The 19,398-nt window shown below is 48.8% G+C and overlaps 3 protein-coding genes across 5 annotated transcripts; 1 reads left to right on the forward strand and 2 right to left on the reverse strand.

Annotated features, from left to right (window-relative positions):
* The first annotated feature begins 130 nt into the window (after positions 1 to 130).
* Positions 131 to 7,908, forward strand: FOXO4 (forkhead box O4). Its single transcript, XM_023734670.1, has 2 exons — positions 131 to 957; positions 5,030 to 7,908. Exons 1-2 carry the CDS (start codon positions 475 to 477, stop codon positions 6,113 to 6,115), a joined length of 1,569 nt encoding a protein of 522 aa, XP_023590438.1. The 5' UTR covers positions 131 to 474; the 3' UTR covers positions 6,116 to 7,908.
* A 290-nt stretch (positions 7,909 to 8,198) lies between these two features.
* Positions 8,199 to 10,632, reverse strand: CUNHXorf65 (chromosome unknown CXorf65 homolog). Of its 2 annotated transcripts, XM_004380122.3 has the most exons (6): positions 10,160 to 10,632; positions 9,956 to 10,042; positions 9,620 to 9,754; positions 9,229 to 9,297; positions 8,648 to 8,754; positions 8,199 to 8,421 (listed from the first exon to the last, which is right to left on the reverse strand). In XM_004380122.3, exons 1-6 carry the CDS (start codon positions 10,182 to 10,184, stop codon positions 8,323 to 8,325), a joined length of 522 nt encoding a protein of 173 aa, XP_004380179.2. In that variant the 5' UTR covers positions 10,185 to 10,632; the 3' UTR covers positions 8,199 to 8,322. The 2 variants fall into 2 exon arrangements, with proteins under 2 accessions (XP_004380179.2, XP_023590440.1); XM_023734672.1 differs by lacking the exon at positions 9,956 to 10,042.
* A 76-nt stretch (positions 10,633 to 10,708) lies between these two features.
* Positions 10,709 to 14,446, reverse strand: IL2RG (interleukin 2 receptor subunit gamma). Of its 2 annotated transcripts, XM_004380123.2 has the most exons (8): positions 14,281 to 14,446; positions 13,927 to 14,080; positions 13,529 to 13,710; positions 13,181 to 13,320; positions 12,579 to 12,756; positions 11,909 to 12,005; positions 11,600 to 11,669; positions 10,710 to 11,271 (listed from the first exon to the last, which is right to left on the reverse strand). In XM_004380123.2, exons 1-8 carry the CDS (start codon positions 14,393 to 14,395, stop codon positions 11,086 to 11,088), a joined length of 1,122 nt encoding a protein of 373 aa, XP_004380180.1. In that variant the 5' UTR covers positions 14,396 to 14,446; the 3' UTR covers positions 10,710 to 11,085. The 2 variants fall into 2 exon arrangements, with proteins under 2 accessions (XP_023590439.1, XP_004380180.1); XM_023734671.1 differs by lacking the exon at positions 11,909 to 12,005 and having other exon boundaries at positions 10,709 to 11,271; positions 14,281 to 14,445.
* Between the last annotated feature and the right edge of the window lie 4,952 nt (positions 14,447 to 19,398).

Consider the following 19,398-nt stretch of genomic DNA (forward strand, 5'->3'; position numbering starts at 1 on the left):
TATTAAGAGTAGAAAGAAGGGAAGAGGCGGGGGAGGGGCAAGTGACACGGGGGGAGCGGGGCTTGGGGGAGGGCAGTGATCCCGGCGGAAAAAATTTGGGAGGAGTGGGGGGGGGGCAGCAACTTAAAAGGGGGAGGGACTGCGGCTAAGGAGACGGTCGGTGATGGGAGCGCAATGTATGAGGGGATACCGTGCCTCAGGTTTAAAAGAGCAGGAAGCTGAGTGAGAGGCTGGAGAAAGTGTCTTCACTAGGGGGAGGTTACAGGTGGTGTCTAGGAAAGAGCTCTGAGGCTACAAGCTGTAGTCGGGAAGAGGATCGGAGAACTGTGTGAAAGGGACAGTTTGGGGGCTAGCGTCCTGGGGCGAGGGGGAAGTTTCGAGACTTTCTGAGGACTGGCAGGAATGTGCCCACTGGCCCTTGGTGCTTCCCCGCTGAGGGGAGGCATCGTAAAGGACTGTAGCAGGCTCCAGTGAATGCCGAGCCACGGAGGTCCATCTCCACGTATGGATCTAGGGAATGAGAATTCAGCCACAGAGGCTGCCGCGATCATAGACCTCGATCCCGACTTCGAACCCCAGAGCCGTCCCCGCTCCTGTACCTGGCCCCTTCCCAGACCAGAGCTCGCTACAGAGCCGCCCGAGCCACCCGAGGTGGAGCCAGTTCTGGGAGAGAAGGAACACACGGAGGGGCGCTCAGACCCGATCCTGTTGCCCTCCCGGCTCCCAGCGCCGGAAGGGGGCCCCCAGCCCAGGACCCTGGGGGCCGTAACAGGTCCTCGGAAGGGAGGCTCCCGCCGGAATGCCTGGGGAAATCAGTCATATGCAGAACTCATCAGCCAGGCCATTGAAAGCGCCCCCGAGAAGCGACTGACGCTTGCCCAGATCTATGAGTGGATGGTCCGCACTGTGCCCTACTTCAAGGACAAGGGTGACAGCAACAGCTCAGCAGGATGGAAGGTAACTATGACCCCCCTTACCTCAGCCCCAATGCCACCTACGCCAAAGCCCCCATCCTCCTTACTTCTACTCTGGAGCCCCTTTTCCCGCCCCCTACCCCTTTGGCAAGCCCAGAGATCCACCTTCAACCTTCAATTAGACAAACATTTACTTAGTACATAGTATATATGCCACGCTCTGTGCTTGATGCGGGAGAAATCACGATGAATAAGACACTGTCCCTGCCCTGGAGAAAACTGAATTCTCTGCTCGTTGCTCAACTCTCCCAGCACTTTGGCTTGGGTGGCCCCTAACACTAACTCCCACAGAGAAGCCTTTATCCTATGTACAGCAGGAACTCTGTAGATTCCCTACATGACCCTAGCCTTCCCTCCTCCTTCACCTCCCATTCCAACACCTTTTCTCCCATTCCTGTGGGATTACTTAGATCCCTGCTTGTTTCCCAATACCTCAGTGTAGAGGTACTGTTTTAAGGCTATTCTACCCAAGTGGGGGTAACAAAGTTTAAAAAAAAAAAAACACGGCATTGCCATTGAATCAATTCCAACTCATAGCGTCCTTATAGGACAGAGTACAACTGCTTCATTGGGTTTCCAAGGAGCAGTGGATTTGAACTAGAGACCTTTTGGTTAGCAGCCCAGTGCTTAACCATTGTACCACCAGAGCTCCACAAAGGTAAAAAGAGTGATATTCATAGGGTAAGGTAGCTACTCTTGTGCACTAAGAAGAAAAAGGGCTGTGGGCTGCTACCTGCCTCAGTTTACCCTATAATGCCAAGAAATTCTCCCTTTCTGGGGAAAAGTTTTCATTTACAGTATTGGTGAGGAGTATTAGTTCTGATAAAGGAGATAGAGCTCTGATTTTAGAGCACAAGGCTGGGAATTCCCTTGGCCTTCCATGAAGAAACTATGAGGAAACATCTCACAAAATGATCTAAAAATTTGTCCTGAGAAATAATGGGGTTCTAATCATGAAATGGAGCCCTGGTGGCACAGTGGTTAAGCATTTGACTGCTAACCAAAAGGCTGGCAGTTTGAATCCACCAGCTGCTCCTTGGAAACCCTATGGAGCAGTTCTACTCTGCCCTACAGGGTCGCTATGAGTCAGAATCAACTCCAAGGCAACGGGTTTTTAATCAGGAAATAGGAGTCCCAGTGGTGCAAAGAGTTAAGCGCTGAGCTACTAACTGAAAGGTTGGCCGTTTGAACCCCCTCAGGGATGCCTTGGAAGAAAGACCTGGTGATCTGCTTCGTGAAAGGCCATAGCCACGAAAACCCTATGGAGTACAGTTCTACTGTAAAACTCACGGGGTCGTCATGAGTTGGAGTCGACTTGATGACAAATAGTTTTTTTTTTTAATCATGAAATTGGGGCACTCACTATGAGTCAAAATCAACTCAATGGTATCTAACAACAACAACCTCTATTAATATCTTGTACCCCCCAGGTGGTGAGGTCAGCATACAGCTATGTACAGAGGGTTGAATGAGCAGAGGGTCTTTCCGTAGGTATAGGAGATCAAGAGATCAGATCTGCAGTATCCCTAGGGGCTGGCAAGAACAGAAAACGGGACAGCTGACTTCGACCCTTGGCACTATTTCTGGGTAGTCTGCCACGCTACAGTCTCAGTTTATAAAGAACTCCTCTCCTTGGACCCAGCCTACACAGCTGTTTTTCTTTTCCCTTAAGTTCATTTTCCAGGGTAGAGGAAATAACCACAAGTTGTTAGTTATGCTGTGGGAGTGTACTCCCTCCTTATATAATTTACACTTATACAGGGCTTTTCAGTTTACAAAGTATTAAAATATCTTATTTCATTAATCTTCACAGAAATTCTGAGATCCCACATTTTGCATATTAGGAAAGTGAGGTTCCCAGAAGGTTAGGAAACTCGCCTATTATCAGTAGAATGAGGACTTGAACTCAGGTCTTCTAACTATAAGTCATATGCTCTTTCTGCTAGTCGATGCTGCCAAATTCTCTTCCAGAACCTAAGAAGGGCATGGTTTGTTCTCATTGGAATGATGGCAAAACCAAAGCAGGTTGAACCTGGGGCTTTAGAGCCCTGGGGAGGTGGGGAAAAGCCTCATGCCTGAACTGGCTTCCCAGGTGATGTGGTAAAGTTACTCCCACCCCACCAGGGGGCGGCACTCACTTAGAACAAGAAAACTTAGGCTAGGTGGCTTGGGGAGCAATAAGCAGCCACCCCCTTCCAACATGTAAGAATTATAGGCTTCTAGGGAGCTGACCTCTAGATAAGAGGCAGTACCGCTTACTATTTCTGAAGCCTAACGAAGAGGGGATGAACTAATGGGCCTTATGGATACTAAGTAGTAAGAAAAAAATGGGCCTTCTCAGTAGACGCAGGAATTAGAGGATGAACAGGGAGAGATCATGGTGCCAGAAGTCACCGTGGTCCTCAGTTGCTAAGAGCACTCGCTAGATTGACAAGTCCAACTCCTTGAAGGAGCTAGGAAGATCAACACAGCAGAGTAATTGGAGAGCCATTATAGCAGGGTCCCAGATAGACAAGGATCTCTTTGGCTAAAGAGCCCTGGAACAAGAAACTGCTTAAACATCTTTCCCCAGGCAAAGGGTCTTCTTATCATAGAGCATCAGAGAAACCACTGTCCATCGCCTCAGCCTCCTAATTGCTCCAAGCCCTTCTCAGCTCCTCCTGGGTTTCTAAATTCTAAAGAGTTTCAAGTGGGAGGTCAAATGCCCCTAAGGGTAGAGAATTTATGCACGAATTCCTGAGGAGAAGTAGGTGAAAGAGCTAGGATGTGGGGAAGAGAAAGGAGGTTGGGGGAGTACACAGTGGTGTAACTAGCCTGGGCCAACCAGTAGAAACAAACTGCTGCAGGGGCTCAAGAAGTTGCCACTCTCTGCTCCAAAAGCCCCAGGAAAAAAAAAACTTATCTCTAGCAGAATGTCATAACATTAGTGAATGAAGAAGGGAAGACACACAGCTTCCAATACCCAAGCACTCAACAGCTGACAGAGCCTCAAGTGGAGCCTCACCATTGCACCCAGGGGCCACCCGCCAATCGGGCAACAAATATTGATCTGAGATGTACTGTGAGCTTGGCACTGGTTCTGTTGAGGGTTGTGGGAGTGGCAGACATGATCTGTACCCTTGGTGCTTACAGTTGATGAGACTAATTACGTGAAACTGTAAACAATATAAACTGGGTAAAATTGTGTGGAGCAGATTAAAAATACTGTAGGAGAAATTTGGCTGCAGAAGTCAAGCAACCACTTTACAAAAGAGGTGGGATTTAAGCTTGATCTTGATGAGCTAGTAGAATTTAGAGAGGGGCAATCCTTCCCAGGAAAAGGTTGGGGGGAAGGAATGCTCCTCTTGTATTTGAGGCACAGGGAGAAGCCAGGTCTGAATATGTCTGAGGGTGTGTGTCAGCAGATTGGGAGATATAAGGTTGGAATTCAGAAAAAAATCAATCTTCAAATCCTATAGAGAGCTGGGGCCCAAATGCCCTGAGGGGAATGAAGCACCAGCCTGGCTGAGTTTCAGGCCCCTCAGCCTTTTCAGAGAACTGGCTCAGCACAGGGTGGACCAGTCACGGGTTGGTGTTACACCACTGTCCTGTAAACTCCACCCAAGCCTGCACTCAAGGAACAGGGTGGAGCTGTGGAATGCTCTTTTCCCACCTGAGCCTAGTTCTTGCTGGGCCAAGGGTATGCCTCCCCCACACCCACCAGCTCCAGACAACCCCCAGAGACTTGGGAGGAATACAGTGCTGTGAGCTTTTCCTGGACAAGCATAGTGCCCTCTGCAGCAGGGGGTTACTCAGGTTTTTTCCTGGGCCCCTGTGCAGAGAGGTCTGGAGCAGAGACTGAGCAGCTTGTCTTCGGGGTGGGAGCTACGTGTGATCAGCCTCCCCCACCGTTGCCCTGCCTCTGCCCATTTGTTTTCCCCCTGGGATCTGACTTTCTTTAAGTCCCCCAGAACACCCCTGCTATGTCCCAGCATCCTTGAGACTGGACTTCTGGCCACTGACCTCCCCCACACACACACCTCATGCCCCTTTCCTGCTGCCTCTGCCCCCTCCAGAATTCGATCCGCCACAACTTGTCCCTGCACAGCAAGTTCATCAAGGTTCACAACGAGGCCACCGGCAAGAGCTCTTGGTGGATGCTGAATCCCGAGGGAGGCAAGAGCGGCAAGGCACCCCGCCGCCGGGCGGCCTCCATGGATAGCAGCAGCAAGCTGCTCCGGGGCCGCAGCAAGGCCCCCAAGAAGAAACCAGCTGTGCTGCCAGCTCCACCTGAAGGTGCCACTCCAGCAAGCCCTCTTGGCCATTTTGCCAAATGGTCAGGCAGTCCTTGCTCTAGAAACCGTGAAGAAGCCGATATGTGGACCACTTTCCGTCCACGAAGCAGTTCCAATGCTAGCACTGTCAGCACTCGGCTGTCCCCCATAAGGCCAGAGTCTGAGGTGCTGGCAGAGGAGGAAATACCAGCCTCAGTCAGCAGCTATGCAGGGGGTGTCCCTCCCACCCTAAATGAAGATCTAGAGCTGTTAGATGGGCTCAATCTCTCATCTTCCCATTCCCTGCTATCTCGGAATAGTCTCTCTGGCTTCTCTTTGCAGCATTCTGGGGTTACTGGCCCCTTACATGCCTACAACACCTCCCTCTTCAGCCCAGCAGAGGGGCCCCTGTCAGCAGGAGAAGGGTGCTTCTCAAGCTCCCAGTCTCTGGAGGCCCTGCTCACCTCTGATACGCCATCACCCCCTGCTGATGTCCTCATGACCCAGGTAGATCCCATCTTGTCCCAGGCTCCAACACTTCTGTTGCTGGGGGGGATACCTTCCTCCAGTAAGCTGGCCACAGGAGTCGGCCTATGCCCCAAGCCCCTAGAGGCTCCAGGCCCCAGCGGTCTGGTTCCGTCCCTCTCTACAATAGCACCACCTCCAGTCATGGTGGGTGTTCCTGTCCCCAAGACCCTGGGTACTCCTGTGCTCACACCCCCTACTGAAGCTGCAAGCCAAGACAGAATGCCTCAGGATCTAGATCTTGATATGTATATGGAGAACCTGGAGTGTGACATGGATAACATCATCAGTGACCTCATGGATGGGGGCGAGGGACTGGACTTCAACTTTGAGCCAGGTACAGCACTCCCTAATCAACTCTAGCATCTCACAACCTTCTACTCACTCTTAGGTGCCCAGTTAGTCCCATAATCTGAGCAAAGGGGAGATTTAGAACAAAGGGTAGCCGGAGCTCCTGAGCAATTGGAAAGAGGATGTCATATTAGAGTGGCATATTTTCCAGATGGGACCTCCATGCCCCTCAGCAGTGCCCACCCCTACAAGGTAGCACAGAAGAGATGGGGAGGGTCTCTGTTTCCCTTGGTATAAACCTGGGTGATGGAAAGTTGTCATGCCCCAGATGAGCCTCTTACCTCGTCTTCTTTCTTCTTCCCACAGATCCCTGAGCCATGGCTGGAAGCTTTCTCCTCTGCTTCAGAGGTGGAGCCAGGCTGTCCATGTCCACTCTTTACCCTTGACCCCCTCCCTGGGATTTGGTACCCTGCTTTAGAGCTAGGGTGGGGTCTGGTCACACACGGGTATTAAGGAAATTATGAAGATAAAGCTGCCCCATACGGGGACTATGGGAGGGAGGGAAGTGGGAGGGGGAGAGGGAGGGGGTTTGTTCTCACTGTGCCAATTAGGGGGTAAGGCCCCCTCTGGGAGCCATCTTTGGCTCCCCTCATTCCTACCCCCTAGGCTTTGTGGCAGGGACGGGCAATGCTGTTGGAAATGTGAAGTCACCAGTGGCCTTACCCCTGCCTTTGGGAGCAGGATCTTTTGTAGAGAGTCTTATCTGAGCTGGGCCACGCAAAGTTGAGCCTGGGATTTTTATCCAGTGGCCCCTTAGGCCTGTGGTGCAGGGTAGAGGGCTGGGGGGGATCCGGAAGGGCCAAGACCTGAGCACTGGAGCGGTTAGCCAGGCCAAATCACCCCTTGGAAGGCTGCAGATAACAGAAAGACTTTTTATAAACTTTTGAAGAAATCTAAACACAAATATAGAGATTTTTAACAGTGGCTAGGTGCTTTTCTTTCTGAAGGCTTTGTCATAGTGACATGGTACAAACACTACAGACAATACTAGGGGAGACACGGAGAAATGGGGGAGAGAACTTAAGGCCAATAGAGAAAAGGGAAACAGGAGGGAATTGGTGGGGAACAACAGTGAACAAGGGCGAGAACTTTCATTTGAACCAGGTCTAGGAAAAGATCCATGCAGAAATAGGTTAGAGTTTCTCTAAGAAAAAGGCTAAGCCAGGTCCCCTCATTCGGTCAACTTGTGCCTAGAAGTGAGTGCAGCCACACTCTTTATGACCCAGTGTGGGTTAGTGCTACTGTGGGAGAGACTGCATTGAAGGCCTGGAATTAGCTTAGAGCCTGGGAAGTGGGTGGAGTGGGAGAAGGGAAGAAGGGAAGGATTTAGGGTAGTAAAGTTAAGTACAGAGACCTCCCTGTTCAAGGCCTCTGACAGCTGTCCCTGCCCTTCTTCCCCTTCCCTGACTACAGGGGTTATGTGGAAGTGTGTGTGGTGGCAGGCAGGGGGGAGGGGAGAAACAGGGATTGGGGAGCTTGGCTAAGGGTCTGGGAAATGAGCAGGGATAGGGAGGAATGTGGATTGGGCTTACTAGCACCTGCCAGAGAGGCCATCTGGGGCTCACTCTTCACCCCAGCCCCCAAAGCAGCCCCTTCCCCAGTTCTCTTTGCATTGTCCCCTCCCTTTCCCCTGCTGTGGGTTCCCACCCCTGCTGTGGGTTCCCGTCATTTCCTGTGTCAGTGCCTGGCCTACCCAGATTGTATCATGTGCTAGATTGGAGTGGGGAAGTGTGTCAAATCAATAAATGAATAAATTCAATAAATGCCTATAACTAGTTCTGGTTTCTGCTGCCTTGCTGCTCCTGTGGGATAAGGAGGAAGGGGAGGGAAGGGTAAAGGGCGATTGGATGCAGGGGGAGGGAGACTGCCCAGAGGCAGAGAAGTGGAGGGTGGGGGAATTCCGGCAGGGGGAGGTGCTAGAGTGTGGAGAGGAGAGGGGAGATGCCTAACTGACACCTAACCCCAGCAGAAGGAGTAGGTGGGCTGTGAGATAGGCTTTGCAAGGGGAGGTAGTCTGGTTTAAGAAGACCCACCCAGGTGCTCAGCCCAGCCGCCTCCTACAGCCCCCACCCACCCTCACAGCCTCCGTGGTGCCTGGTGCTACTTAAGCCTTGGTGCAGATCCTGGGGAAAGGAGTCTTTCTGAAAAAAGGAAACTCACATTAAATTCCAGTAACTTCGTACCAAGTATTACTGCTCTCGTGTGGTCAGTTTATTTAGTTAACGATGTTTATCCCTCCTGCTGACAAAGTCTACTCTGGTCCTATGGGACGGACCTCTGCGAGGCGGACCCTCTTCCTCTGCTCGTCCTGCTTTAGACTGGAAAGGGAAAGGGTCAGTAAGCAGATACACAAAGAAATCCCTACAAGGAAGGTTTCTAACAAACTGGGGCCCAAGTAAGGACAGAAGAGGTTGTAGGCAAGTCGTGCGCATCGATGTTGGGTTCAGAAAGGAAGTTCATCCCAGGGGGCCAGGGTGGAGGAGCTTTCAGTTGGCTGCTGGGGAGAGGTGGGTACTGGGACAGATAGAGTTCGGGAAGTCTTACTGGAAGGTTCACGGAGGATTCAATTGCAACGACCTTCTTGGCTTCTTGGATTCTAAGCATCTTTATTCGGTTCCTCTCTAGTATTTCACATTGTGTGCGCAGCGCATCTAAGAAATAGGAAAAGGCACCCAAATCTCTGAGGACTGAGACCTTATCCATCCCAACCCTCCCCATCATTCAAACTATCAGTTGGAATAATGTAGCCGAAGGCTAGGCTGAGGAGTGATCTGAAGGTGCCTAAGTTTTGCCCTTTTCAGCGAAAAGTGGGATACTAATGCACTGAGAAAAAAAGGGATGAAGGGAAAGATGGAAAAGATGGGGTGGTGATAGGGAGATATACTGAGAAGATGGCCCAGAGACTGGCGGGGGGTGGGGGGAGGTGCGGAGGAATGAATGACACTTGCACACTCCACCTGGTTTGAGCTGAACATCCTTCCTAAAGTGGACCTAGATCCTGTTCCCCTTCTTCTAGGATCCTGCGATCCTACCTACAGTGTTACACTAGCCCCACCCTATATTCTCCATCACATAGCTATGTACTGTACTCTCCACGTTCTTCCCTCCTCCATCATGCGCCTTACCTATTAGCTCAGGCTCTGGATTCTTCAGGAGGGGCACAAAAGCTTTGTAGGCACGCTCAAGTCGGGTTCCTGTGAACACAGCAGTGTGCTATCCTCAGCCCCTGTCCCCTAGTCTCCACCCATCCAAAACCCAAGATTTCAGGACCCTAGCGTTAAACACTACCTTGAGCTGGTGTAACTTATTTCCTCCCCTTAGGTTCATCCCTAGGATAAGATAGGGGGACATGGTATGTCTGAACCTAACCTTTTGTCATAGAGGCAGTGCCCTTTCTTAGGCTGACTGGAGATGATCAACTTGGATCTGATTGAGGGTGCCCTATTTTATGGACGAGGTTCATGAGCCATCTTGAGGTCCTTGCTCTATGTCTGGGGAATGCTCCCAAGCCTCTACCTTGTGGCCCACGCTCCACCTTACAAACATAGTAGGTGTTTCGGGCTGTAAGGAATTTGCTGGCGTACTCTCCAGGGGTCTTCATCAGGAAAAACAACTTCATTGTCCCCGTTTCATCACACAAATCGATGATGTCTGGGGAGAGGCCACAGGGTAATTGGGGCAGCTAAGGAAAGAGAGTGCGAACGAAAGAGGCCAGTGATACTATACAGGATGGGTTTGAGAAAGCTGTGGGAATATGAGGAACTCCTTTCTTGCCAGGAGGAGGATTTGGGGGCTGGGGATGACTCTATTACTCCTGACCCTTGGCCATAGTCCCCTCCTCAAACTCCTCACCTCTTTTAGACAACCCCACTTTACCGCGGGTGTAATGTAGCAACAGGAGGATAGAGCAATTGATATTGACCAGAAACTGCTGATTATCTGAAAAGAGACGGGATGGGATATGTGGACCAGTCTCTAGTTATATAATCCCTGTGATTACTGCCCTCAAACCTCACCACCCTCATACACAGATTCCAGCTCTATGGTGCCCCTCACCTCCATGTTTGATGAAGATGAACATGCTTTCAAGATTGTGTCAATCTTCAGAGAGAAGCCTGATGAGTCATGCAGAAGTAGGACGTTCTAAAGGTCTTGGGGGCCAAGTGGGCCCATAGGGTTGGGGGGGGTCAGAGGAGCAGATGGGTCCCATAGGCTAGGGAGGCCCAGATCGGGTGTATAGAAGAGAGCTATTGGCAGTTGTGGATAACCAGCATCCCTAGGGGTGGGGCCTGAGGCTGCAGTTGAGGGATTATGAGGTCAGAAGTGGTATGCGTGGCAAAGGGTAGAGGAAAAATAAGAAGAGAAGAACTTGGGTGGGATTGTAAGAGGTTTGTTGGGAATTGGGGCAATGTGGTAAATCTAACTCTAAACTGGGACCTGGAATGAGTACAGAACACGTAGAGAAAAGCGAGTTTCTGGAACAGTACTATTTTCTAGTTAACTTGTAGTACTACCCCTTCCACAGCATGAGTCTACTACTCCTTTTTCCTACCTTCAGCACCATGCCTCCCACTCTTATTATACCCCATGCTTCCTCTGCTCCCTGCCCCCGTGACAGACATTCTTTTGCTTCACTTTTTAAAATACTTTATTTTTTGTGAACATGACAGACATTCTTATTCTTATCAACAGAAACTTTATTTCTCATTGATTCAGGGACTATTGAAGGGTAAATGGAAAAAGGGGAGGGAGGGACAGAGGGAGAGAATCCTGAGCAAAGGAAGGGCCAACTGGGGAGATGGGAAACAAGTAGGGGGCAAAGGGACAATTCTCAAGTAGGAGTTACTAAATGAAGGGGCAGTTATACAGGGCACAAAGTTCAAAATCAGCCACAGAAGGTCAAGCTGAACGTTGGATCCAGACTGAATGAGGGGAAGTTAGCACAGCATGGGGCTGTAGGACCCTGGAGTCCTGTCAGGGTATCAGGACTCAGGTTTCAAGGTGTAACATGGTGGGGGGCAATAGGGGCTATGCTGGCTGCTGGGGGAGCCTCCAGGCCCCTCCCCTAGGGCTCCCCCTTTTGGGAGAATTTCACTGACGTGGCAGAGTCGTTCACTGTAGTCTGGCTGCAGACTCTCCGCCAGTCCCTTAGACACGCCACTCCAAGCCTAAGAGACAGATATCTCCAGATCAGAGGTCAATTAGGAGCAGGAAGTAAAAACCCAGGCTCTGTGCCAAGGGAGATCTCACAACGTCTGTGATTACTAAAGGGAAGAGACCCCTGGGCCCCCAATACCACTGTTTCCATCTGCCTCACCCAATCTGTAATCAGTTCTTCTATATGTCTCTGTCTAGCCCGTCGCCCGGTTGTTGAACACATCCTGACAGTTAGTTCAGGCCTCCCCTCCTCCTGCCCTCTATCCCCCACATTGTCTGTCTTGCCGGCAGACAGTCAGCAGTAGACAGACTGCATTCTGCTTATGGCAGTGTTCTCACCGAAAAGTTCCCATGGTATTCAGTAACCAGGTCCTCCAGGTTCTTGAGGGTGGGAATTCGGGGCATCGTCCTGAGTGAGGAGAAAGAGAAAGCAAGAGCACATTGGTTACGCTCTTTTATTACCCTTCTCCCAGTTCCCCAGTATAGAATGAAGTGATTCCATGTTGTCGGTGCCTGTAGCTTCCTCCACCACCATGCCCTCTTGGGTGATCCCTCCATTCCTTACCGTCCTGCCCCCTACTCCCAGAGACCCTACAATAACCCTCCTCTACTATTCCCAGCCACCTCCTGGGCTTACCCAATTCTCACCTTTCCAGCCAGCAATACACAAAGACGAGGCTAATAACCAAACCCACAGAGCCAAGGGGAATAAGCACAGCTTCCAATGCAAACAACAAAGGATTCTCTATAGAAAAGAGGAAATGAAAAGGGATTGAATATGTGTAGTGCCCCTACTATGTGCCAACACTTGTACAGCCCCGGCTTGGTGCCAGGCACTGTGCTGAACACTTTCTGGATTCTTAATCTTCACAACAACACCTGAGAGGGAAGAACCGTTATTATCCCCCATTTTACAGGTGAGGAAACAGAATTGAAAGAGTTAGTGATGTGCCCAAAGTCAAAGGGGTAGTAAGTGGCAGAGCTAGATTTAAACCCTATACCTGTCTGGTTCCAAACCCATCTTCACCATGCAGGTTCTCTGGGAATGCTGTAGGGAAATCCTATGCATTCTATATCCCCCTTGAGTATTCCTCTGCCTCCTTCTTAACCCTCTGCACTCCTCTATCCTAATAACACACTGACTCAACCCTACACAGAAGAACTTTGCTTTCTGGGGGTTGAGTCTGAACAGTGAGATGAGATGGGGCACCAAGTTTGTGGGGCTTAGAGATAGGGAGGGAGAGCAAAAGACAGTGGCGTTAGAAAGGTTGGGAGTGTTGAGCTCGTGGATTGAGGTCACGTATTAGGTCCATTTTACCCTTTGATGTATTGCTCCCCCATGTATTGCTCCCCCAGTGGATCGGGTGGCTCCATTCACTCCAATGTTGAGCACTGCCACAGAGTGGGTTATAGCGGCTCTGAACACGGAACGTGTAGAGTTTCTGTCCATCCACGCTAGGCAAAGAGAAACTACGTCTGTGGTCCACTGATTGTTCCTTGGGGAGAAAGAGGGCCAGAGAAAGGTGAATGTCTATAAAAGAAGGGAAAATTAAAACATACTGCTGCCTGCGCCCCAATGTCCTCCTCTGGTTCTTCCCAGTTCCTCCCTCCTCTCTTGACTGCTCAAGTCACACTATTCCCTTCACTGACTAGAATCTAATGCCTCCCCTCCAGATTCCTTTAAAGGCTGCCTTTTGTTTACTTGTCTGTCTGGTATTCGGGAGAGTATGGGAAGGGAAAGCTTAATGAAAATCACTGGTGAGGATGGGGAAAGGAGTTGAGGGGAGGGTGAGGGCGGGCAGAGGAACTGGGAGGCAAAGGCATAGAAGCTTGGGATTAGGCCATAATATCTGGCTGATTGAATCCTTTATCCCCACTTGCTTGGCATTAACTGCTACGTTCATTTCCCTAGTCACTCACAGTCCAGCTGCGGTCCCGGTCACTCCGGTACTGCACCAGATGTTCCAAACAGTGGTCCAAGTATCTGTTGTCCCAGCTCAGCTCTAGCTGGGATTCACTCAGGTGGCGAAGTGTTAAATTTTCCGGAGCCCAGGGGATTACTGGAGATATGTGTGCGTGTGTGGTCATTCCCCTGGCCTAGACAAGTCAGGATCCTGAAGGTAGTGCCCCTTATCCCTCCTCCCTTCCCCATCCCCATCCCCCACCTCCTCCTTTCTGCTCAAGTAGCCTTATGGTGAAAGAGTACCACTCCATATACCCCAGTGCCCCACAATATCCCTGGACTCTTGACCCCCTCTTTCCAAATACCCAGATCCTGCAGTTTTAGCATCTGCACAGCCTGCCTCTTGGATTTCCTTGGGTCCTGGAGCTGTATGACAAATGTTTGGTAGAGATGAATCTCCTCTTTTCGAAACCAACAGCCAGAAGTGATCTCTTCAGAGAAGAGATAGTGGCCACATTCCTGGACTTTATTATCAGAGTTCTTGTACCTAGAGGTGAGAAGAAGAACAGTGGGGCAAATTTGGGTACTGTAGATATCCACAACCCGGCCTCATCCTCTCTGAACTGACTTATGACTTGCCCCATGAGAAAATAGCGAGAAGCCTGGGATGCTGGCTACCCTCTTTCTTGGTCCCCAGGTAGTCTCTCTCATTCAGTCCACCTCCTCTATCCGCCCCATGCTACCCCCTCTTCCCTTCTCATACCAATAGCGCAGAGTCAAGTTGGTAGGCTGGGGCTCAGAGCTGCTATTCCAAGTGCAATTCATGTACTCAACATTGAACACAAAACACTGAACCTCTGGGAGGGGCAGGGTAGAAAAACTGAGGGACCCAGGGGACACAGAGGTCGGAAAGAAATCTAGGTTGGGAAAAAAATGAAATGGGGGAGGGGAAGAGAAGAAATGATGGTTAGAGGAGAAGCAGCATGTGGCAGGGAACCCATCCCCCTGCCCTCCCCTCTCTGCTGTTTAATTCTGCCCACATTGTCCAGTGGCAGGATTCAGATTTCTATATTGCCCCTTCTCACCAGTCCCCCTCCCCCAGTACCAAGTTCCCCACCAGTTGTGATGTCTTCATTCCCGTTGGGAGTGAGGGCCGTCAGGTTCAGCCCCACCCCCAGCAGAGGCAGCTGCAGGAATAAGAAGGGTCTGAGTGGCAGTGATAACTTCAACATGGCGCTTGCTCTTCATTCCCTGGGTGTAGTCTGTGTCAGGAACCTGGGCCCCTCACCCATTACCCTTCCCCACCCACACATTTCCTTCTGTCATAGCTTCCGGTGGAAAGAACCTTAGAGACCAAGGCTTTACAGAGGGTGTGGCAAATGTGTACTGTCACACAGACTAAGTCCCCTGGGAGTTTAGGTGCCACTGCCAGGTGGCATTAACTAGAGACTAAGGCTGGTTATACAGTATTGCCACAGACTCAAGACTCCTCACACCATCTAGATCCCGGGAAGGATCTGTTCCCTTCAGCCACCATTCCCAAACACTTTCTCTAAATCGTTGCTTATATAGTGGAGGGTCTGAAGCTCTGCCCGTCCTATGCTATGCTCCTCTCTTTGTTCAAACAAACAAACGAAAAAAAAAAAAAAACCTGTTGCCGTCGAGTCAATTCCGACTCATAGCAACCCTATAAATCTTTGTCAACATTCCATTGCCTTGGGAGGATAGAAAATACAGTCTTGGCTCCTGTGGGCAAGTATATAGCTATCTTTCTTCTTTCCTAATCAGAACCAGAATACCCACCTTAGCCACTGCCTGTTGAGACTGGTGAGGAGGTCTGACTTAGAAGGCGACTCTGGAAATGGAGAATAACAATACTAGCTTCAAACTCCTCATCTTCCTGCAAATCTGCTTCTCTTCCTGTGTTCCCTATCTCAGTCACCCAGACTTGAAACCTTAGAGTCATTTTCAAGTCCTCCCTCTCACCATGAGAATCTAATCAACTCTACGCCTATGGTGTTTCTCTCAGCAGTCTCTCGTTTCCATTACCACAGCCACTGTGCTATATCAGGCCCTCATTACCTCTAGTCATGATTATTACTAGAATCCACTAACTGGTCTCCCTTTTCTAAAGGCCCTCTGCTCTCTAATCCATTCTTCATCCTGTTGCCAGATTTACCTTCCCCAAAACACAGAAGAGTTGACTGGAGACACTACTTGCAGAAATAGTTTATTCAGCAAATATTTGTTGAGCCTTTACTATGTGTCAGGCTCTGTGCTTATGTTTTGGGACTATACAAATGAATAAGACACCCTCACCCTTCTAGGAGCTCATAGCTAAGTGGAGATGACATAAACAGATAATACAACACAGTGTAATAAGTTTTACAGCACAGATATGGAGATACTGCAAAGTATGTGAACAGAGAAGAGGAAGTAACTAAATTTACCAGGATTGGGGAAGGGGGAATTAAGGGAAGGCTGAGCTGGAGGGGTGCTATTTTAGAGGAATCATAAAGAATGAGTGGAATTTTACCAGACAGAAAAGAGGCAGGACATCAGACGGAGAAAAAGAGCATTTGACTTGGAGTCTCAGGAAATCTGGATTATAGTTTTCTTTTCATAGCTATTATTTGAGCAAATAATTTATCCCCTGGGGACTCACTTATAAAGTAAGAAGGTTGTGTTGACAGGCTCTCTAGTCTCTTTTAGCCCTAATGTTTAAGGGCGTATTAATTTCCTAGGGCTACCTTAACAAATGACCACAAAATGGGTGGCTTACAACAACAGAAATTTATTCTCTCACAGTTCTGGAGACTGGAAGTCCAAAATCAAGGTGCAGGCAGGGTTGGTTCCTTCTGGAGGCTCTGAGAGAGAATTCATTCCATGCCTCTCTCCTAGCTTTTGGTGGCGACCAGCAATTCTCGGCCTCCATCTTCGCATCACCTTCTCCTCTGTGTCTCCTCTCCCCTTCTCTTCTCTTCTAAGGTCACTTGTCATTGGATTTAGGGCCTACTGTAATCCAGGATAATCTCCTCTTGAGATCCTTACCTTAATTACATCTGCAAAAACTGTTTTTCCAAATAAGGTCACATTCACAGGTTCCTGGTGGACATGTCTTTTGAGGGCCACCCATTCAACCCACTATAGAGGGCACTCTCCAACTTAAAAGTCTTCAAAAGCTACCCATGGCCTTCAGGATAAAGTCCAAATTCCAATCATAACATCCAGCCATACTGGACATGTCATAGGCATTTACTCTCTGACTGCAATTGTTGCTATTGTTGTCGTTGTTGCTAGCTGCCTTCAAGTTGGCCCCTGACTCATGGCGACCCCACGCACAACAGAACAAAATGCTACCTGGTCCTGCGCCGTCCTATGATTGGTTGCAGGTCCGACTAATGTGATCCATAGGGTTTTCATTGGCTGATTTTCGGAAGTAGATCGCCAGACCTTTCTTCTTCCTTAGTCTGGAAGCTCTGCTGAAACCTGTTCAGCATCATAGCAACACGCAAACCACCACTGACAGATGGGTGATGGATGCATATGAAGTACATTGGCTGGGAACTGAACCCAAGTCTCCCACATGGAAGGTGAGAATTCTACCACTGAACCACCACTGCCCCCATCTGACTGGAATTAGACTCTCCCTAATTTTCTGCGTAATTGGCTACTAACCAAAAGTTTGGCGGTTCAAACCCACCCAGCAGCTCCGTGGAAGAAAGGCCTGGTGAACTGCTTCTGTAAAGATTATAGCCAAGAAAATCCTATGGAGCGGTTCTAACTCTCTAATACATGGGGTCGCCATGAGTTGGAAATCGACTCGATGGCAATGAGTTTTTTTTTTTAATTTTCTGTGGGAGTCCCTGGGTGGTGAAGACATCTAACGTACTTAGCTGCTAATGGAAAGATTGGAGGTTCAGATCCACCCAGAGGCACCTCAGAAGAAAGGCCTGGCGATTTACTTCCGAAAAATCAGCCATTGAAAACCCTATGGAGCACAGTTCTACTCTGGCACACATGGGGTCACCATGAGTTGGAATGGACTCAACGGCAACTGATAATTTTCTGTGGATTAAAATCCTTCAGGGTCAGCTCAAATGTTACCTCCTCCAACGTGTTTTTCTCTCCCCAATCAGAATTAATTTTTCCTCCTACTGTGATTCAACAGCATTTTGTACTTTTATTATAGCACTCTGGCTATCTCGTCTCTAACAGGTGATACCTCACTAAAAAGAATATTGATTCTGGAGTCAAGAAAGGATTCTAGTTCTACCTCTGTTACTCATTGGTTGTTAGGTGCCGTCAAGTCGGTTCCAACTCATAGCGACCCTATGTACAACAGAACAAAACACTGCCTGGTCCTGAGCCATCCTCACAATCATCGCTATGTTTGAACCCATTGTTGCAGCCACTGTGTCAATCCATCTCGTTGAGGGTCTTCCTCTTTTTCGCCAACCCTCTACTTTACCAAGCACGATGTCCTTCTCCAGGGACTGGTCCCTCCTGATACCATGTCCAAAGTATGTGAGACAAGTCTCGCCATCATTGCTTCTCGGGAGCATTCTGGCTGTATTTCTTCCAAGACAGATTTGTTCATTCTTCTGGCAGTCCGTGGTATATTCAATATTCTTCTCCAACACCATAATGCAAAGGCATCAATTCTTCTTTGGTCTTCCTTATTCACGGTCCAGCTTTCGCACACATATGAGGTGATTGAAAAATACCATGGCTTAGATCAGGAGCACCTTAGTCCTCAAAGTGACATCTTTGCTTTTTAACACTTTAAAGAGGTCTTTTGCAGCAGATTTACCTAATGCACTGTCTTTTGATTTCCTTTTTTTTTTTTTTGCTTTTTTTTAATTGTACTTTAGACGAAGATTTACAGAACAAACTAGCTTCGCATTAAACAGTTAGTACACATATTGTTTTATGACATTAGTTAACAACGCCACGATATGTCAACACTGTCCCTTCTCGACCTTGGGTTCCCTATTACCAGCTTTCCTGTCCCCTCCTGCCTTCTCGTCCTTGCCCCTGGGCTGGTGTGCCCCTTTAGTCTTGTTTTGTTTTATGGGCATGTCTAATCTTTGGATGAAGGGTGAACCTCAGGAGTGATTTCCTTACTGAGCTAAAAGGGTATCCGGGGGCCATATTCTCGGGGTTTCTCCAGTCTCTGTCAGACCAGTAAGTCTGATCTTTTTTTGTGAGTTAGAATTTTGTTCTACATTTTTCTCCAGCTCTGTCCGGGACCCTCTATTGTGATCCCTGTCAGAGCAGTCGGTGGTGGTAGCGGGGCATCCTTTGATTTCTTGACTGCTGTTTCCATGGGTGTTGATTGTGGATCCAAGTAAAATGAAATCCTCGACAACTTCAATATTTTTTCTGTTTATCACGATGTTGCTTACTGGTCCAGTAGGGAGGATTTTTGTTTTCTTTATGTTGAGGTGTAATCCATGCTGAAGGCTGTAGACTTTGATCTTCATCAGTGTTTCGAGTCCTCTTCACTTTCAGCAAGTAAGGTTGTGTCATCTGTATATCGCCACAGGTTGTTAATGAGTCTTCCTCCAATCCTGATGCCACATTCTTCTTCATATAGTCCAGCTTCTCAGATTATTTGCTCAGCATACAGATTGAATAAGTATGGTGAAAGGATACAACCCTGTCGCACACCTTTCCTGATTTTGAACCACTCAGTAGCCCCTGGTTCTGTTTGAAAGACTGCCTCTCGATCTATGTACAGATTCCTTATGAGCACAATTAAGTGTTCTGGAATTCCCATTCTTCCCAATGTTATCCATAATTTGTTATGATCCACACAGTCAAATGCCTTTGTAGAGTCAATAAAATGCAGGTAAACATCTTTCTGGTATTCTCTGCTTTCAGCCAAGATCCATCTGACATCAGCAATGATATCCCACATTCCATATCCTCTTCCAAATCCGGCTTGAATCTCTGGCAGCTCCCTGTCGATGTACTGCTGCAACCGCTTCTGAATTATCTTTAGCAAAATTTTACTTGCATGTGATCTTAATGATATTGTTTGATAATTTCTGCATTCTGTTGGATCATCTTTCTTTGGAATGGGCAGAAATATGGATCTCTTCCAGTCGATTGGCCTGGCAGCTGTCCTCCAAATTTCTATGCATAGATGAGTGAGCATTTCCAGCCTTGCAGTGTTTGTTGAAACATCTCAGTTGGTATTCGGTCAATTTCTGGAGCCTTGTTTTTTCGC

The sequence above is a fragment of the Trichechus manatus genome, unplaced genomic scaffold, assembly GCF_000243295.1.
Source record: "Trichechus manatus latirostris isolate Lorelei unplaced genomic scaffold, TriManLat1.0 scaffold00070, whole genome shotgun sequence".
NCBI lineage: Eukaryota > Metazoa > Chordata > Mammalia > Sirenia > Trichechidae > Trichechus > Trichechus manatus.